General features: G+C 34.6%; 1 protein-coding gene across 1 annotated transcript in view; it reads right to left on the reverse strand.

Annotated features, from left to right (window-relative positions):
* LOC306846228 (ephrin type-B receptor 1-B-like) overlaps nucleotides 1–21,373 on the reverse strand; it is a gene marked incomplete at its 5' end in the record, with an annotated part of 266,880 nt that overhangs the window by 50,005 nt on the left and 195,502 nt on the right. Inside the window, 2 exons of the mRNA XM_079379447.1 lie at nucleotides 5,676–5,800; nucleotides 18,090–18,425. Of these exons, the coding sequence (XP_079235573.1) occupies nucleotides 5,676–5,800; nucleotides 18,090–18,425 (461 nt within the window). The remainder of the gene's footprint in view (nucleotides 1–5,675; nucleotides 5,801–18,089; nucleotides 18,426–21,373) is intronic.

Below are 21,373 nucleotides of genomic sequence, written 5' to 3' on the forward strand. Positions count from 1 at the left end.
TTGACAGCCATGTTGTGGCAGCCTGCAGCTCTTTTGAAGGAAGTCGGGAAGCTATGTGAAGTGTCTCTACAAAGTTAAGATACAGAAGCCCCTCCAGGGAATTGTGAGCAAGTACAGCCAGACACGGTTATAGTGGAGAGTTTTGTTTAAACTGGTGGTACTCATAAGTTAAAAATGGATTATCAAGTGGCAAGGCAAAACTATATCATGTTTAATGTAATCTTGTTGATGTCATAGTTTTGTTAATGTTTTCTGTTATTATTAATGTTGTTATTGTTCTTCTTTTTTGTTTTTGTTTGTTATTGTCAACAACAACAATACCAACAATAATAATTTTTATTATTTACAATTTTATTATATTACAGTATTATTTATAAACACTTTTAAATATCAAAAAATGGAAAGTACTCTCCTTCCTTTAAGACATCAACATTTATCAAATAACAATAATAATAATAATAAAAATAATAATAAATAGTTATTATTATTATTATTATTATTATATTGCAATACTTACCTATTTTTAAATACCAAAAATGGAAAGTATTATCTTTCTTCAAAATAAATAGTTATATTATATTATATTAGTTATTATTTTTCTTTAAAATAACAATATTTATAATAATAATAATAATAATAATAATAATAGAAACAAAACAGTAATAGAAATAAAACAATGTAAGATCCAAAACAATGTATTTATAAAATCATTATTAAATAAAATAACATACATTGGAATAATTTAATTATATAACAAAAATAATACAAATATATATTTTTAATTTAATAAATAATTTGTGCATGTATTTTTATTTTTATTTTTCCTGTCCATGACCCCATCAACAGTCAATTTAGGGTTGTGATCAATTTAGTTGACAACCACTGGCTTAGACTACTTTTCCGAAAACCGATAACCAGCCAAGTTACGCAAAGCTAATGAACAGGGCTGTAGCAACCTGTATGATTGCTGAACATTTAGACAAGAAAAACATTCGTATGTCTGCTTTACTCAACATTTACAAGTACAGAGAACATGTGTTTGCAGGATCACTGCAACACGGATCTCATTTGCCAAGTCTAAACTAAGTCACGCACATTCATATTGGCTTTGCGGCTGCTGAAACGTGAGTCGGAGCACCTTTCTGACATGGTACAACACAATCACATACAGCTGTGGAACTCGATCGCGAGGCAGGACGGTTTCAATCAGGGCTGAAACTTTAAATCTTACCCACAGTTCTCTCCTGCAGAGCTGCGTTTTTATATTTATGCAAATTTAGCCACCGAATTTGATCTCATGCCTGAAAAATGGACTCAGGTTGTCACGATGGCTTAGAGAATAAGCATCTGCCAGTCCTGCTGTCAAGCGAACCGTAAAAAGACCCTCGGGCGGAATGGCGCTGATCTCATCTTGACGGAAGCAATGCAGAGAGAGCGACTCGAGCTAGTGTAATGCATTCACACGTATGACTCCTTCACCAGGTGCTCTTTTTCATTATTTATAATCTGACAGATGACCACATTCCTTGTCTTTTTTTTAACTGTAGCTTTTTAGTGTTAAAGCTGAAGTGTCATTGCTGTACCATGAACTTCACCAAACACAATTTGCAAATATGATTCCTCAAACTGGTATATGAGCTTGTATTGGATTACTAGGTAATAGGCCACACCCATTCTACATCTCAGTGAACCAATCAGAGACCAGTCATACTTACAAAAACACATATATTTGACATTTTGTTAAATAAAGAATAAGAATAAAAATCAAACAAATACATATTCATATTCAAAACAGCAATAGGAACCATAAAAAAAAAAATACAGCCAGACTACATTAAACATTAAATATGTTAAATATTGTGTTGGGTTGCCACTTGATGTCAAATTTATTGTCCATATATGTGACCCTGGACCACAAAACCAGTCATAAGGGTATTTTTTTTATTTTTTTTATTGAGATTTATACATCTGAAAGCTGAAAAATAAATAAGCTTTCCATTGATGCATGGTTTGTTAGGATATGATCGATCATATTTGGCTGAGATACAACTATTTGAAAATCTGGAATCTAAGGGTGCAAAAAATCTAAATATTGAGAAAATCTCCTTTAAAGTTGTACAAATGAAGTTCTTAGCAATGCATATTACTAATCAAAAATTAAGTTTTGATATATTTATGGTAGGAAATTTACAAGATATCTTCATGGAACATGATCTTTAATTAATATGCTAATGATTTTTGGCATAAAAGAAAATTCTATAATTTTGACCAATACAATGTATTGTTGGCTATTGCTACAAATATAACCATGAGACTTAAGACGTCACATATTTTGATAACAATAAATTATAAAATTATTCATAAAATAAAATATATGGGAAACATTTTCTACATTAAATAATAATAATAATAATAAATTACACAGATACAGTCAAGCCAACATTTTGCATAAGCAATTAAAGAAAAAACACTTGAACAAAACATGGTCAGGTCAAAGTGTCTGAATAATTTTTGGTCCCAAATCCTACTTAAACCATACATGCTTGAAATTTTGGAAACTCTATATGCATAGGTACCAAGATTTCAAATATATTTGGTTTTTCAAGTATAACTGGTCTCTGATTGGTTCATTGCATTGCAGAGTGGGTGTGGCCTGTTATCAAGCAACCCAATACAAGCAAATAAACAAACTCTGTAACAGCCACTTTTCCACAAACATGCTGCTTCTTTACACCCTCTCCATACAAACCATATAAACAAACTTTTAAAAACCTGTTATAAAAGCAGTATTTCAAATATATTTGTAAAATTGTAATTATAAGCTGTCAAAAATCAGATGAGGTTGAAGCACCGCAAACAAGCATTGTAACACGCTTCCCACATCGCTCATGTTTTCATGGCAAAAGAAAGCCGCATTAATGATATTTTCTGTACGGTGTCTGATTCTGAAGTACCTTTCTCCTTCTCGCCTGTTTTATAAATCAGCATATGATTACACGACATGCATATTTATAAGGAAATAAGTGCTGCACTTGTGCTATTTGCATTTGAGTAAACTATTGTCGAGAGGAGAGAATTATCCCGGATATAGACATTATTATCCCCAAGCTTTGATTAAACCAATTTTCATAACGCAGCTCATTTATCTCACCAAACATCATTGCAGAAAAGACAATAGTCAAAGATTTGTCCTCCAGAGAAATATGCAGTTCAGTGTTCGCAGACTTCAGTCATTACACAAAACAGAAAGTCAGTGCATGTACTCACAAATTTTGCTTTCTACTAATCAGCGCTGGGTGGAACCACTCGCAAAATATGCTTTCAATTAACAATGCTTAATTTCAGCTATTAAAAAAAAAAAATCATCCAAATAAGGGTTTGTTAAAAATGAGTGTGCTTTCTTTGATTTGGCTGATAATTGAGGTTGTGCAATATATTGCATATTCATTGTATATTTGCAATGATTTTGCTGGTGATGTCAAATTAAGCAACACTGTGCATATCGCAATGATTGTAAAGCGCTTTCATTAGTCCTTCATTAGTTACTTTTACTCAGCAAAGACACATTTAACTGATCAAAATAACAGTAAAAACATTTGTAATGTTACAAGATTTATGTTTCAAATAAAAAAAGCTGAATAAACAATAGAGCACCAACTCAGCATATTAGAAAGATTTCTGAAGGATCATCTGACACCGAGAACTGGAGAAATAAAATAAAACAAACAAACAAACAAACAAACAAACAAATAAATAAATAAATAAATAAATAAATAAATAAATAAATAAATAAATAAATAAATAAATAAATAAATAAATAAATAAATAAATAAATAAATAAATAAATAAATAAATAAATAAAATAAAATAAAATAAAATAAAATAAAATAAAATAAAATAAAATAAAATACAAGAGTACTGTATGGCTGCTCGGTCTAATTAATCAGTATAACCATCCATTACAAAATAATCAACATATTAATAATTAGTAAAAGAATACTTCACTCTAAACCTGACTTATCAACACTTCTCAAATGCACCACAGAAAAGCTGACCTTGAACAGTCCGTGTACTTAATAAAAGCATCAGAAAGGCTGTCATTTGAATGACAGCGATGTGTAGAATATTACTACAGCCTTTCATAATGTATATATATGGCAATATTTCAAAGGAACATCAGATGGGGAATATAGGCATAACTGCTGGCGAGAGCGTGTATGCATTATTTTGTGTGTGCTCTACCGTGATGTCTCTAAAAGGGGTGACGGCTGTGGACCATGTGTGTGTGTGTGTGTGTGTGTGTCTGTGTGGCGGTAGGGGAGGCTCTGGAATCATTAGGTGTAATTGGTGTGAGAGGGTCTGTGTTTCAGCATCTCTCTGCAGGAACCGGCCAGCGAAACAACTGAATCCCACCACCTCCCCACCAATGCGGTCGCCTAGCAACCTACTGTACCTCACTTCCTCATCATGACATCACAAAGGGATCTGTGGGTTCACTGCACTAATAAAACGTCCATACATCTATTTTACTTTTATAATGTGACATTTCAGATTTAAAAAAAAAAAACACACAAAAACAAAAACATAATCAGGCCTGTCCCTAACCTTAACCATATCCCAGCTCAGTAGCAACAAATGTGTTTTGCGGTTCAACATGAACACAACAGACCCTTTTCACAAGACTGTGATGATGCATTTCAACGGTCATCAGCATCATAAATCAAAACAATATATATATACATAGTTTTAAAAATGTATGTAAGGAATGCAAGAAAATACATTTGTGGAAGTCTACCATTCACTGCTATTGCACCCAACTATGCTGAGAAACCCAGAAATGTGAAAAAGGTCCAAAATATATTGCACCTAATAATTCATTTTTTATGCACAGTACATAGGAGTAAGTTAAAAATACCTAATATAAAGTGGGATTACATATTTCTCTCTTTTAAATAGTGCCTTTAAAGGTAGCTTTTCTTAAAAATGAATTATAAATAATAATCATAATAATAATAAAGCTTTTCATAAAAAGGACATTTTTAAAAATAAAAACATCAATACAAAATTAATTAATTAAATAAATAAATATTATTTCTATAAGTCTTTTTTTTCTTTTGGACCAGTTATTAACTGAAATCAACTGAAACAGTGAATCACTCTGAATCAAACTTTTGAATAATCAGACTGACATTGCTGTTAATTTCAATCTTAATTGCTAATTATTATTAGTGAAAAAGGCAATAAATACATTTGATTAAATATATTATTTATTTATTGCCCATATATACCGGCCATATTGGTTATGGAACAACATACTAGCAACCAGTCATATTTTAGAGTTATGGGCTTGAACAGCATTATCAACGAACGACATCTCTCAGATTTGAGGAATATGTTATGGTTATTGGATAAAAGCATCTGCCAAATTCATAAATGTTGGAACGGAACATTTCCAGGTTGACAAAATGAAAGCCATCTTTAACTAATTCACTGAAATGACTCAATTCTACACTGCAGTGAACCTTTGAATCACACTTTCTTCCCTTTGACCCAGTTGCATTAAAAGCGTTAAAATGAAAGTCGACATATGAAGTACATTCAATAAACCTTGAGAAAGAATCCAGACAAAAGAGCAGTAAGTAGTTTTCCTCCAATGCAGCAAACACACATCTTACCTTCTCATAGTAGCGCAGCTCGAAATCGAGAATAATTCCATTGGGCTGTTCAGGCTGTGGCCATGACAACGTGATGCTTTTCATCGTCGAACTGACCTGATGCATTATGGGAACAATGGACGGAGCTGCAAGAGAGAGAGAGAGAGAAACCAAGTGAAAAAAATCATTCCAAACAGCCATCTTCCCTGCTGTGTGTACTTAGCTAGTGAATTAGCTAGCACACACACACACACAGTATGATGAAAGAGTCAGATGAGAGGGTGATTGGAGTTGTTTAATAGCTTCGTGAGAATGTGCCCTTTGCAATGGAAGCCCATTTCTCAGTTCAAGCGCACTGATTGGCTACAGTGTGTTTCTGGCCTCTCCGTCTTTAAGGAAGACACACCTGAGTGAACATGCACAGCCTCTAAATTAACCCACTGCCCGTTTCATTCCTCTCTCACTCTCTCTCTCTCTCTCTCCCTCATTTCCTCCTGTTCTCCTTTGCTTCGCCAAAGTCATACTACTCTACGCTCAGCTGTAGTAACATCACACACAGCCTGTTTTCACGGGTGAATAGACTGAGGCGAGCATACGTATGTCACACAAGCTACCACTCACACACATACACACTCGCACCTGCTAAACGACACACACATGAATGGTCACACACATTCACTCATCAAAAGCAGACAAACCATTTTCTCTCTCTCACACACACACACACACACACACTCTGGAAAAATTCCTCCAAGCCTGCAGAGATATTGTGCATTAAAGATGCTACAAACAAAATAAAACTGTTAAATGAAGATTCTTAATTTCTAAGATTTAGTAGTTAAATCTTAATGTCTTTAACTTCTTTAATTTAAGATTCTTAAATTAAGATACAAATAAGTGTCCTCACCGTTATAAATTTATGAAAAAAAAAAAAAAAAAAAAAAATATATATATATATATATATATATATATATATATATATATATATATATATATAACGTATTAAAATAAATATTAAATATTATAATATATAAATATTATAAATAGCGCAAATATTTTAATATAATATAAATTGATTATTGAATTAAAATAAATGATTTATATTTTATCTATCTATCTATCTATCTATCTATCTATCTATCTATCTATCTATCTATAAACAATAAACAATTACAAATGGGAAATATTCTGAAATTATAATATTTATCAAATATAAAGACATATTTATCTATATAAAATTGTGAATAAGACACCCTTATATGAACATTCAACACAAATGTACTCAAGCTATTAATACAATATCTTGTCCAGAATTCTTAGTCTGTCTCTACACATCATCCAGACTTCCATCTGATGCTTTTAAAATGGTGACTCAAGCAAAGTGTCATCCTGCTCCGAACCACGGCCTTTGAGTCCTTCTCTCTCACTCTCTCGTTCATGCTCTGTTGCCCGTCTTTGCTCCACATTAGCAATTACTGGCAGTGTGCACTCTCTCTCTCTCTCTTGCTCTCTCTCTCTCTCTCTCTCTCTCTCTCTCACACACACAAATACACATAGCTGCAGAGAGGCTGAGAGAGTTGAAATTGCTTTTCTGCAGTTTCTGTATCTCCATGTTGGGAGAGCGTCCACCTTCTAAACACACACACACACACACACATACAGCAATTTACCAGTCCACACATTGTGTAGCAAAACAGAGATTACCAGCCTCACTGTGTGTGAGAGAGAGAACTTTGTGATCAATTTTTAATTTTCTTATCTAAAGAACGGCAAAAGCTCCAATCCCCTTCCTTATAAATCCACACACACACACACACACACACACACACGCACACGCACACGCACACACATGCACACGCTGATACTTCCTGCTATTTTTCCTGTACACCCACTGCCAAATTTTAAATATTTAGTAATAATAATAATAATAATAATTAGCTATTAAAATGACAACAACCATTAATAATAATAAACATAATATATTTCATTAAACAAAGTAAAATAATAATTTAAATTAGTAAAATTATAAAGCATAAATATAATAATTAATATATTGTATTGATATAATATTACTATGTATAATCACTGAATGGTTATAGAGAATCGATCAATCAAATAAATAAATACATTTGTTTGTTTGTTTGAAGATAGAACCTGATCAGGAACAATTTGATTGGATTAAAATTATTCCTTTCTAACAGCATAAGGGTCTGGTTGGTGTTCATGCATTTAGCCATTTATTGGTTTGCTTCAGGGAAACTTACGAGTAAATGTCTGATCTAATACTTTTCAAAGACTGAATATTTATTACACCGCGCTGGTTGAATGTGAGTTTGCATTTATTGCATGTCTGCCAAAACTCAAAGGGAGGTTTTCCAGCAGTTTCCTCCTCAAAGCTGGCAGGAATCCTCCATCCTGACAAAGATTTGTGACTCTTCTCCTCTCATCACCCTCTTTCCCCTTCAACTCATCTCTCAGCATCCACATATCTTTCTCTCTTCTTCTTTTCAGCCTCTGGTCCTCAACAGGACAACTGCTTCAACATTAATCACAGTCACACTCCCTGCCAAACACACGAAAGCGTGAGACAAAGAAAGAAAGACAAGAGCAAGATACGGCAGATGAATTCTAAACAACAGTTTCTTGAGCCAGACAACTACTGCACCAGTCTCCACTGGTCTCTGCACTTTCACACCATTTTTACTAATACTGACACAAACGTCACGGTTTCATTTGAGTTCAATTCATAAGCTTGTAATTCGATTCATTTCCAATCTCGATTTGGTACTGATTCATTTGGATATATCAGGTAGAGTATAAGCCAGTTTCTCTCTCAACTAATGCTGTGAACTATACAGGGAACCATGTCTATGGGTACATTATTAATATATTACATTATTATAATAGTACTACGGTCATTTATTGACTTTTCTGAGGTAAACGTAACATTACGTGGCATTGTTTACAATCTGTTTTATTAAAATCTTTTCACTGCTAAATCACTGAATTAATGATTACATAAGACATGATATATTTCTGCAAGTTGTAGTGTATCTTTCAACACACCTTCTGATGTTGGTTCATGTTCATTTTGTGCAATAACTAGTAGTAAAGAGAAAGAAATTATCGATTTACATGCCACTTAAACTGAGGTAAATAGTATTTAGTATGAGAATTTCATAAAATGGGCAGAACTTCAAAGCTTTGACTTTGTTTCGTATCAAAAGCGCAAAGCTTATTGTGGCTTTTTGGATGCTAGGTGCCCTACAAATAATTTTTAGTGTAGTGAAGTATCAAATTAAGCATAGACTGAAAGATCAATAAGAATCAATATTCGTTCATCAAAATAAAAATCTGAGAAATCAGTATTTTCAACTTTTCAGCCATAGTATTTACGTCAAAAATTGTATTAGATATCCATCAGGAACTCATTGGCCATAAAAAGTAGGAGTTACTTTACTAAACGGTTGCAGGTTTCATCAGTCTGAACATGATGCTTTTGCACTTTCCCTTGACCATTAACAAACACACACACACACGCAAAAAACATATACACCCAGCGAGAGAACGAGAGAGTCTTGAAGAGATTGATAGGGTGTGACTGTCATCCAGACAGTGATAGTATGTACTAGACCCATAAAACCTGCCTGAGTGACAGCTGAATACAACTCACCCCACGCCTCAACCACTGTCTCCATCTCTCTTTCTCTCCTCAAGCATACTCATTATTTTCTGTACTTCAGATCCTTGCCCTCTGCCAACACAATATCAAATCCTACAAACATAAATGCATTAAAGAATAATATTACCAAAACACATAGCGTCAGCGGTTCATTCTGCATTTGGTGATGATGTTTACAGCATGTCTGCTGTGGTTAGTTGATGCAAATCCAATATAGTGGATCTGTTTCTGTTTATGGCTGCACTGCCCTTACTATTGAATAAAGTGAGTCTTATAGCAATTACAGCACAGAGCAACTTTCAAAATTCATTTATGCCGCACTTGATCGGAGATTTATTGATCTCCTGTGCGATTGTCTCTTGTTTATATGGATGGATTCAATCCTCTCTTCTCCAGCTGGTTTATGTTGTGTTCTTCTCCTGAGTTTATTGTAGTGCCTCATGGGAACAGTGTTTGCTGGTAATTGGTTTTGTAACCACTGGTCTATGAGCTTGGTCTCAATGGGGCGATTGCGGTTTGTGCTTTGAACGAGAGAGATTAAGAGAGAGTAGCCTTATAGAAAAGTACTGTGGTGGTTTACTATAGTATTAAATCAAATACCCACAACTATTTTTTAAAACAATCTCCATCCATCCATCCATACACACACACACACACACACACACACATATATATATACTGTACATACATATATATACACATAAATAATACACACACCACATGGCAGATTCATACAAGTGTTGGGAGTGCAATGAATAAAAATAAATAAATAAATACAAATGAAACATTGCTGATAGTCTTCAGTTTCCTGTTTTGTGCATCATGGGGATAAAGTACAGCAGTTATGAAAAAAGTGTCTGAAATGGAATTGCTTATAAAGTTATGAGGAACAAGCCATCACACGAAATGACTGCTGACAATCCGGTTTCCTAAAGCAGAGAAAAAGACGTTATTTCGAAATAAATAACAATAAAACCTACAGTACAGGAGGCTGGAAAGCAGCTTTAGGTCTCCAAATGGCTAGTGGTTGAAAACAACAAACACTCCCACGCTCTTTCAGCACAAATATTATCAAATGCCCTGTTTTCACAGAGTGCCGGAGAGATTTACAGACGTGCCCGCTTCTCTAAATGGACATTGGCAGGCAGGAGACAATGACTGAAATTAATCATTATGTCTTACAGAGTTTAGGAAAGCAACTAAATTAGACTCAGAGATAATCTAAAAGCATTAAAGTTGTCTCAGGTTTATGGGAAATGAGGATCTACTGTTCACATACTGAAGTTGTACATACATAATGTACAACTCATGTTGGACTACTTTTATGGCACTTTCTTGTTATTTTCAAGCTTCAGAGCTACTGGTCAATACTCGCTTCCAATATTTGGAGTGACATGAGGTTCAGTCGATGATTTATATACAGAATTACCATTTTTAATCTAGAACGGAGCACTCAAGCTAAAGAAACGGTGTGTCCTTCATCCAGCTTTGTGTCCAGTCTGGGACATGCTTGGAAAACACTTTCAGATCAGTCATATCGATGAGGGAATCACCAGACACACAGTCCAGATGCCAGTCTGCGAGTTTAATAACCCTTTAGAACCGCAGGGCCGGCAGTCATGGGTTTTATATCCTCTACTCTATGCCCATGATTTTTGTTTTTCTATCCCTCTCTTCCTAACAGAAGAAGTAGATGTTTATATATCCATTCATTTTTCTTTTCTTTTTTTCTTCTCTTTTATTTTCTTTTATTCTTTTATTATTTTATTTTTGGTCTAAAAAATAACCTTTTGATTTTTATCTTAGAATTTCAATGTTAAATATTGAAAAACCTCAAAATCTTAAATTATGTCTGTATATATAAAAAAACTAGCTGACAAATTTAGAATTAGCTAATGTTTCATCAACAAGAAAAAAAATGCAGGCTGAAATTTCCCCACTGAGCGATTGAGCTGAAAAATGTCACCGGGATTGTGACGGCGACTGTGGTTATTTTCAGCGTAACAGGTCAAGCGCTGAACTGGGCTCTTTATTCACCTGGAGGCGCCTTGTGTTTCTCGATGGGTTCAGTGGTTTGGAGAAGAAAACACCCAGCGAGTGTTTGGCATTTACAAACTGCATTCGGTGCTATTGGTCTGGGCACATACGGCAGGACAGGTGGTGTGGGAGTAGAGGCTGACCTTTTAGATGCATGGAGGGTGTAGTTATTGCACATTATATAGTCTGTAGGTTGCTATTTGTCAACTTTTCAAAAGCTTGTGTGCAACGCAAAAGCACAATGTCCTTGTTTCCACTTCTAGAGTGAAGAAACGTGTCCTCATGGTGTACACAAAACTCACAAATGGCTGCTGGGAACACCGGTAAAGACTCCAGCTGCCTAGGCGCCATTTTATCTTGCAGTCTGTCCATTCATCTTAATATTACATTTCATGTGTATTTGGAGTCAGTGTCAATTAGAAATAATTGCTAAGGACATATGACAGACTAATCAATGTGTATCACAGTATGTAGAGTCTCTCATTTCCTGCAAGGAGAGATAAACTAATGAATTAACCGGGTTGTGAAAGTGGTTTTTTAAAAATGTATGGTACACTGGGGGATTGTTGCTGCAGTTATAGATTTTTTTTTTAATCTATAAATCACGGCAAGATTTTATTTTTCTCCAAGTTGTTCTGATCTGAATGAGGCTTAAGTGTTGAATATATAAACACTTTATTATTCTAAATTATATTTAAATGATTATGTTTAATATTAGTGTTTTTACAGTATTATTTTTTAATATAAAATATTTTACAAAGCATTTCATTCAGTTTTGTCAGATTTTTGGATCCTACTTTATTTTTATTATGGTATGTAATCTGTCTTTTTTTCATAACCACAATCTTATAACCCCTAATTTTCTCTTTTTGAATTTGTTGTATGTATTATATACTGCTATTCAAAAGTTTGGGATCAGTAAGATTTTTTCTCTTATGCTCACCAAGGCTACATTTATTTGATCAACAATAGAAAAAATAGTAATATTGTGAGTAATTACAATTCAAAATAACCGTTTTCTATGTTAATATACTTAATTTTTAATATAATATAAAAAATTATTCCTGTTATGCAAAGCTGAATTTTCATCAGCAATTACTCCAGACATTTCTCCGGTCTTCAGTGTCACATGATCCATCAGAAATATTTCTAATATGCTGATTTACTATCAATTCTGAAAACAGTTTTGCTGCTTAGTTATATATATATTAATATATATATTATATATATATATATATATATATATATATATATATATATATATATATATATATATATATATTTTTTTTTTTTTTTTTTTTTTTTTTCTTAATTTTATTAATTTTTTTTCTGGATTATTTGATGGATATACAGTTTAAAAGAACAGCATATATTTGAAATAAATACAATTGTTAATGTCTTTAAAAAAAAAAACAAAGAAAAAAAAAATTACTGACCCCAAACTTGAACGGTCGTGTATATTGTTACAAAAGTTTTCTATTTTGAATAAATGCTGTTCTTTTCAACTTTTTTTGTTTTAAAATAAAATATTAATTTCGATACTTTATAAACCTAAATGAAGATGCAAGACCAATTTGTTTACTTTTAATTAAAAAATACATTTTTAAATTTCAGTATTCAATATTTTAATAATAAACTAATTGCTTTAAAAATGAAAGAAAAGCAACCAATGTATGATGTGTTTGAAATGTTGAAAACAGTCATTTTGTAATTCCACTAAAGGCAAGAAATCACACATTTCATTTACTCTTTGTTCTAAAATTCTGAACAAACTCTCTTCATCAAAATCGTACTCTTTTCCCCAAAGAGTTCTACTTTCCACTGAACTGTGCTTTTGCAAACCAACTCTACTGAATACTCTTTAACTCAGCTTTTAAGGATACAATTAAAGCCTGATTGAGCTTTAATTAATTAAGCCTATTTTAAATGTCTTTAGTCTCCTAACCTCCCCAGGACTGAGCATCTGTATTCTCGTCTCTTTCCACCCCCATTGGGCATTTCCATCAGGTACAAGCAGAACACAATTACCGCTTACCTCCAAGACCCCTCCACACGGGAAGGGCCCATTAACGGCAAAACGATAACAATGGAGGAGAGCGTGGCTCTTTGGCATCTATCTGTCAAGAGTACCATTTAAGTGTCACACATACATGCCCAGCGGCGGCCATTAGAGCCGTCTGTTAATCAGCTCTATTTACCTCGCATTCTGCTCTTGTACATTTAGGAGGAGGAGGAAAACTCGGCAGGTGTCTGATTCCGTGTTATGATCTTTTTGTTTGTTTGCTCCGACTCCCAGCGTCACAAGAGGAGCGATTACAAGACACTCTGCTGCAGATCATGTGCAGTCATGTCTGAACCGCTGCTCAATGACTCAGTTCAGCTGGAAACAAGCATCGCGCTGGAGCACCAATTACACCAATTAACTCCAATTAGACTGGATCAAAACAAGCAAACTAGCAGGTGATCCAGGACTAATCACAGTTTAAGAGGATATAGTTGCAAAACAAAGCGAAAAAGCGAGACACCGAGTACTGAAAAACTCACTTGAAAAGGCAACAACCAAGAAAATAAAAAACACCACGTTGAAGAAATAGTTGCCCAAAAATGAAAAGTCTTTCATCATTTACTCACTTTCATGTCGTTCCAAACCTGTATGACTTACTTTCTTCTGTAGAACACAACCAACTGGTTGTTTTTCTCAAAGGAACTGCATTGAATGGACACTAAAACAACACAAAAACGTTCCACATGACCACATTTCTTGAAGCCATATGACAGCTTTATTTGAGGAAATTTACATTTATTTACTGGTAATAGTCTCAAATCAGTCTGGACAAATCATTCTGACCATTTTTTGGTGAATCGCTGAAATGATTTGACCCAGCAAACTGATTCGTTCACAAAACAAACTTTGCGATATCTGGGGAGATCACATTTTTGTAAATAATGACTGGAATTGTGGGCTGAATTCTTAATACAAAGATACTGAATGGCTACTGAATGAACATGTCTATGTTGTTCTGAGTAGTTTTTAAAGACAGAAAGCTTCACGAAAACAGCATGAAAATAGTCCACAGAAGAAACAAAAAACAGGTTTGGAACAAAGTGAGTGAGTTAAGGATTGTTAACACCAAGGATAATAACTATAACAATAACAATAACCAGTTGTACCATATAACAACACAGATAAATTATATTGTTAGCATCACTTTCAGTATGTTTTTCTTGCTTTTTTCCATCAGAATCCAACATCTTAAGCATTTAAAGAAGCAGATGGCATAACTGCAATGCATGATTATAATAAACTGAACTAGTCATCATTATAGTTATCTTTATAGTTATTGTTCTTGGTGTGAATGGGCCTTAAGTGATGACAGAATCACAATTATTCTCACAATAATAATTTCCCACAATCTCCCACCACCAAGCATTTCTATATCATTACAAAACACAAAAACAAATCCCAGACTTTATTTAAATGATTTAATTGATCAACAAACCAACAGCAGGTCCCTTGATGAACCCCTTCATCATCAACATGCCTCTAGACCATGAAGCATCATGGGAGGAAAACAAAAAATGTACTTATTTTCAGGCAGCTGAATCTTACTTTAAAACATAAGAACAAAAATCAGCCTCAAATCCAAAATGAAGCTTCTAATCTACAGAGAGCAACAAAACAGAAGAGCTATGTTAAGATATTGCTGCTGGCAGGTTTGTACTGCATTTGGCTTCTAACCGACTGCTTCAGACTCTATGGAGTCTTAACACATCCAAACAAACCCAAACACATTTGCTCTTCTCCTTTTCCTCAAGAGACAGAGGGAGACATCTTGTTTTTATCGTATGCTTCAACAACATCCTTCCTAAATATGTTTATTTATAAGTATGCTACAACCTGTATCGTTATTAATTTTGCTCATACTTAGTCATAGTTCACCCCAAAATGAATCAAATATTTTGAAGTACAACACTGGATCCTATTGACTTTTATTGAATGGGGGGCAGTGTCTTTAAATATCAATTTGTTTTTCTTCTTTTTTAAACTTTTTACATTTTATTATTATCATTACTATTATTTTATATATGTATACTTTTTTCTGGAACTTTGCCAGCTAAATACTTTAAAGTTGCATTTTTATATTGGACAATCTGTGCATACATCTATTAAAAAAAAAAACAGTTTTTATATCTGTTAAATTGTCATTTTTCATTAATATTAAAAATCCAAATTTTTCTATTTTATAAACGTAACTGAACACAGAAAAATACTTATTTTTATTTACCATATAAGATAATTTTTTATTAATATTATTTTTATTAAAAAAAGGTTTATTGTACTGTATCAATTTCCATTGAAGGTATAGTTAGAAGGGATCTTTCACCCCAACAAATAGATATTTTGAAGAAAGATATTTTAAATAAACAAATATATTCCGTACATAAAATGCATGTCATTGGGGTCCAATTCTGTTTGGGGCCCATTGACTTTATTTACATGAAGAGGGGAAAGAGAGAAAAAAAAGCAATTTTCAAAAAAACAAAGAAAAAACTAGTATTTTATTTTTGGAACTATTTCTTGAAGGAAAAGCCTCATTCAGACTGTCAGCCCAAATCCGATTTTGTGCTGATCCGGATGGACTCTAATTTGAATGACTGACTGTCCACGCAGTGTATCGCAAATGTTCATATCCGATTTGTGTGTCCAGAAGCACTCTTTCATTTTACAGAATGTGCATTGGTTTCTATGGCAATGCAGTTGCGTTGTTATGCCAATGCTAAAAACAACAATAAAATACAGTTTGCAATACAGTGGCCTGTTTCATAAAACAAGTCTGACTTATTTGGAACCAAATCAACTGACAATAAGTCAGATTAACTGAAATAAACCTGGCTTATTTGCTAAACTTGTTTTATCAAACAGGCCCCTGATGTTGTCTTACGACATGACAACATGTTGCCTTCATGATTATTCATCTTGTGAGGCAGCAGTAGAAATGCAGGAAGCTGGAATGTGCGGCTTTATTCTGTGCTGGTTTCAACACTCAAAGAGGTGCGTATACTAGCAGTATATTGCCTTTTCCGCTTGACTTGCAGTTCGCAACAGCACAAGCTTGTTTTTGCAAAGACGTTTTTCTACAAAAACGTCTTTTTATGATTTACGTGGCGTGAGGATGTGAAAAAGCTAGGCTAAATCCGATCTGAGCGGTCGGACTGAAACGGATTTCCAGGAATGCGATTTGAATAGGATTCCAAACCACATACGAATGTAGCTCGAAACGGATTTGCACAAATCGGATTTCATGTAGTTTGTTGCCGTTCAGACTATCTAAATATGATCGGATTTCAATCGGATTTGGGCTGACAGTCTGAACGGGGCTAAAAAGGTTTTTCAGAATGCCTGAGTATTAAACCTCAATCAAAGTATCAAATGCAAGTTACACACGTGAACCTCAAACTGTGTGATTTATTGAGTAGAGTTTAGCTTTTTAAAGCAATAAGATGGACCTGAATAATAACTAGAGATTCTAATATTATATTGGGATAGGCTCTTTTAACCTGAATGTGTTAAAAAACACTCAGAAAACTTTAGCAACCACACAGGAAGTACTTCAGCATGAGTGAGTACCACTCTACTGCAAAGTCTAGTTAAATTTTAACTTGTGCTGTGTAAAAACCAAACGAACAAAGGAGACGAAACACTGCCGTACACTGAAACTTAAATTGTACTGGGACTGAACGTTTCCACAGTTTGAGGATGAAAATCTCCCCCACCTGTTAAATTATCCACAAGCGTTGACTTTGATCCGGGAGGGGCCCGTGAAGGAAGCCGCTAAACTCTCATTTTTGGGTGCCCTCGTTTCAGGGCTGAATGTATTAAGGAATAGTGACACGATCAAGGCTGTTTTTCATACTGGTCCCGCTGACAAAGATGAAAGCGTTGAACCAGACGAATGCGTCCCGGCGAGATCCGCACAAACTTTTAACATACCAGCTGCTGTGTTGCTTCTGTAGAGCTTCTCAGTGAAAGCAGGAAATTGAGATGACAGGGGAAGTGAAGAAGGTGGAGAAAGATGGAAAAAGATGGGCTGCCCTCAAAAAACTGAAAGAGGAGCTCTCAAGGAAATGATGAGGATGCATATCTTTTAGCGCAGGTCAAACTAGGTGATGTTTTCAATTTTGACTTCCTGCACAGTCCAGCGAGCAGCTCTAAATGTTGAAACTGAACACTTCGCTCTTCTAATATCATCTCATCAGTGATATTGAGGCCAAATGGCAACTTGGAGCCTTTTTAACATGAATGAAACGAGAAACTAGATTGGTGAAGGTATTACAAATGTAATGAAAGTAGAAACATAACTGGTCAAAATGCATATAAGTATGTGACAGAACATAAAAAGGGGAAAACATTCTTTTAGCACAATGGTATAGGTTAAAGGAGAAAAAAAAAAAGATTGGCAAAACATATCACATTAGTCAAAAATAACCAAAATAAACATTCTGAATGTCTTTGTATGTATAATATACTATATATAAAATGTAAAAATATATAATGAACAAAAAGGCTTGTACCAGTAACATATCAGTACTGATCAATGCTAAACATGGAATGTAAACCGGTTCTTCATTAGCAGGGTTTTGCTGTTGCTGTGGACTGTATTGATTGCAGAAGCTTGTTTAATCAAGCATAATCTTATCATAAAGTAATCACTCACCAGCCTGGTTGGTTGTGATGTCTATAGAGACGTGCTGGGCAGGATATGGGCTCTTGTTGGTGACGCCGTTGACCGCCTGGATCTCAAAGGTATAGAGAGTGTGTGCCAGCAGGTTACTGATGAAGACTCTGGATTCGGTCAGTCCCAGCTGCCGGGGCTGAAACTCCACATTATCGTCACAATGAGAGCAGGAACGACGGTCCGCCTGGCATTTCTTACAAATAATATTATACACGACATCATCACGGCCGCCCGTCTCGCGTGGAGAGTGCCACTCCAGAGTCACGGAGGTCTCATTCACAATGGAGATGACGTTTCTTGGTCCAGAAGGAACACCTGATGAGAAAGTATGAAGACACGTGAGATTCACTAAGCAAACTATGAAAATGATGCTGCTAAAGAAATGATAACAGCAAGGATAACATTTGCATTTGTATAGGCTCTTTAAATTAAATTACTGTAATTACAGTGCTGTAATTACAAGTCTTACAATGACTTTTTATTAAATTACACTTTCTACACTTGAATAATAGAAAATTACTCCTTTTAGATTCATTTTGTGAGTTGAAAATCTAATGCCTTTAGAAGACATATAATTGCATGATATGCTTACCGCAGTGAAATAATTAAAGCATGAGAAAATGTATACAAGAATGAGAGCACTTTTCTTTCATTAGTAAATGAAAATCAGTTTAGCATTTTCATTCCTCTCTTAAAGGAATAATTCACCCTGAAATTAACTTCTGCTATAATTTAGTCAGCTTCACATCACTGCAAACCCATATAACTTTCAGTCCTCCACTGAACACAAAAGGTAATATTTAAGAAAAGTGTACCGGTAATGCTTCTTCATGCAATTACCAAGAATGGAGACTGGAGCTTTCAAGCTTAAAAAAATGAAATTATGAAAAACTGGCATATGCAAATTATATACTGTAGCTACATTTTCCAAGTTTTCTGAAGTCATAAGATAGCTTTGTATTGCAAACAGACTAAAATTTCAATCACCATTTTTACATGATTATCTATTTGGATGACTGAATCAAATAAAGTTGAACTGAAGAGCAGAATCAGTTTGATACGCGAGTGCATGAATCACTTGCACAGAACCATCCTACTCATTGAGAAAAACTGAATTAAATGATTCACAAATCATATTTGCCAAGATTTATGAAAAAGGCCTAAATCTGGTCTGTACGAACCACTTCTTAGTCCACTTTTTTGTGCTTCATAAAATAAATTAAGTCATAAAGGTTTGGAATGACATGATGGTAATTAAATTATGATTTCTGAAGGACCATGTGAGACTGAAGACTGGAGTAATGGTTGATGGAAATTCAGCTTTGCATCACAGAAATAAAATATATTTTAAAGGATATTACAATAGAGAACGCTTATTTGAAATTAAAATAATATTTTACAATATTGCTATTTTTTCTGTATTTTTGATTAAATAAATACCACCTTGATGAGCATAAACGTTTTCTTCAAAACATTAAAAATCTTACTGATCCCAAACTTCTGAACTGTCTCTCAGCTATTAATGTTTGAATTCCTTACGGTATTTAATTACAACCATTCTTAGTTTTTCACTTGAGCTAAAAGTCAGCTGTTGATATGTGACAGTAAATCTTTTCCATGTGGTTAAAGTTCAAATATACATTTTCTACTCAACTTCTATAAAGTCTTACAGAATGGAGCTGTGTTGTGCGTTTCCTTTTAGCTGTGGTCTCAGTCCCAGAGCGATGTGTAACTGTTTATAATTACCATGCAGAGTGGTGGCCCCCGAGCGGCCGTACATCAGCCCACTAACTCAACAATGAGAGCAGCTTTTCATCGCCAGTCAGAATAAAGGATAAAAACAAGGTTTTAGTAAAGACTCTTTATCTCAACCTCCTGGATTCATTCCTACACATTCGCCTTCCCACTATAGAGCCGCAGGGAAAAACCATATTGTGTTTCTGATAAAGCAATGACTTCCCTCAGCGAGTAGAACATCCGGCCAGGAACTGAGGATTTACAGATCACAGAAAGGTTGTGATGTTAACTATAGACCGTAACAGAACCAGACGAGAGCCAGGAAAAACTCTGGAACGAATATTCAGGTTTGATTTTCATGACCAGCCACTTCCACGAGAGCATTTGAGTGAGTTCTCCTGAAACATCAAACCTGGCCAGGAGACGTTCCAGCTCTTGAAGCAAGAGAAGAATGATTTCACTCAGAACGAGACACAATGAGCTATTGTGAAGGCAGGGCCTTGTGGGATAGATCAGGGGCTACTGGGACCCTAAACTGGGAGCGCCGATGACAGAACTGACTTCGAACTCTGGTGACCCTGATGATTAGTCAATCAGAAGGACGAGGCTTAAACTTGAACAGAAGACTTCTGACAGCTACACACATATACACAAAAATGTATTCAAATATATATATGTGTGTGTGTGTGTGTGTGTGTGTACTTGTTTATATTACATTGTGGGGACCAAAAGGATAGTAATAATTATTTAAAAAAAAAATATTAAAATGATGTTGATCTGAAAGTGTAACGATGCAAACAGGTTTTCAGTAAATAACAATAGAACAGTAGATAGATGGATGGATAGATAGATAGATGGATAGATGGACGGACGGACGGACAGACAGACAGACAAACAGACAGACAGACAGATAGAAATAAAGCTGACAAAACAAAAGTAAAAGAACAAAAAAATAAAGTTAGCAAAGCAGAAGTAAAGCTGACAAAACAAAAGTAAAACAACAATAACAAACAAAAAAACTAACACAAAAAAAAGCAAAACAAACCAAGACAAAAGAAAAATGCAACCAGACAAATTATGTCCCAAATTTGGGAGGTAGCAACAACGTCAAACCCCACAGAAAGTGGGGAGAAAAATAAAGCTGCTAATAAAATTTTACCCAAAAATGAAAATTAGCCTGTGTTTTACTTACCTTTGAGGCATCCTAGGTGTACATGCATGCATTTCTGTAAGAAAAATATCCATATTTCAAGCATCATAAACACTTTTTTCTCACTTCTGCTGACTTTGGTAAACGGAAGGTGTTCCGGCAGATGATGTAGGACATCGGCGTTGCGTGATTAGTGACGAATGCCGAGAGAGAACAAAACAAAATGCCGGTCATGAATTAGAAACACAAAATGAGGGTTTGTAAAGAAAAATCTCGCAGGATTTCGATATAAGCCAAGAGGAGACTGGTTTTCCTTTGCTAAAGTAAGGAAACTTTGCTTCTGTATACAAACTCTTGAGACTAGAGGCGCGTGCTG

Source organism: Barbus barbus, assembly GCF_936440315.1.
Source record: "Barbus barbus genome assembly, chromosome: 26".
Classification (NCBI taxonomy): domain Eukaryota; kingdom Metazoa; phylum Chordata; class Actinopteri; order Cypriniformes; family Cyprinidae; genus Barbus; species Barbus barbus.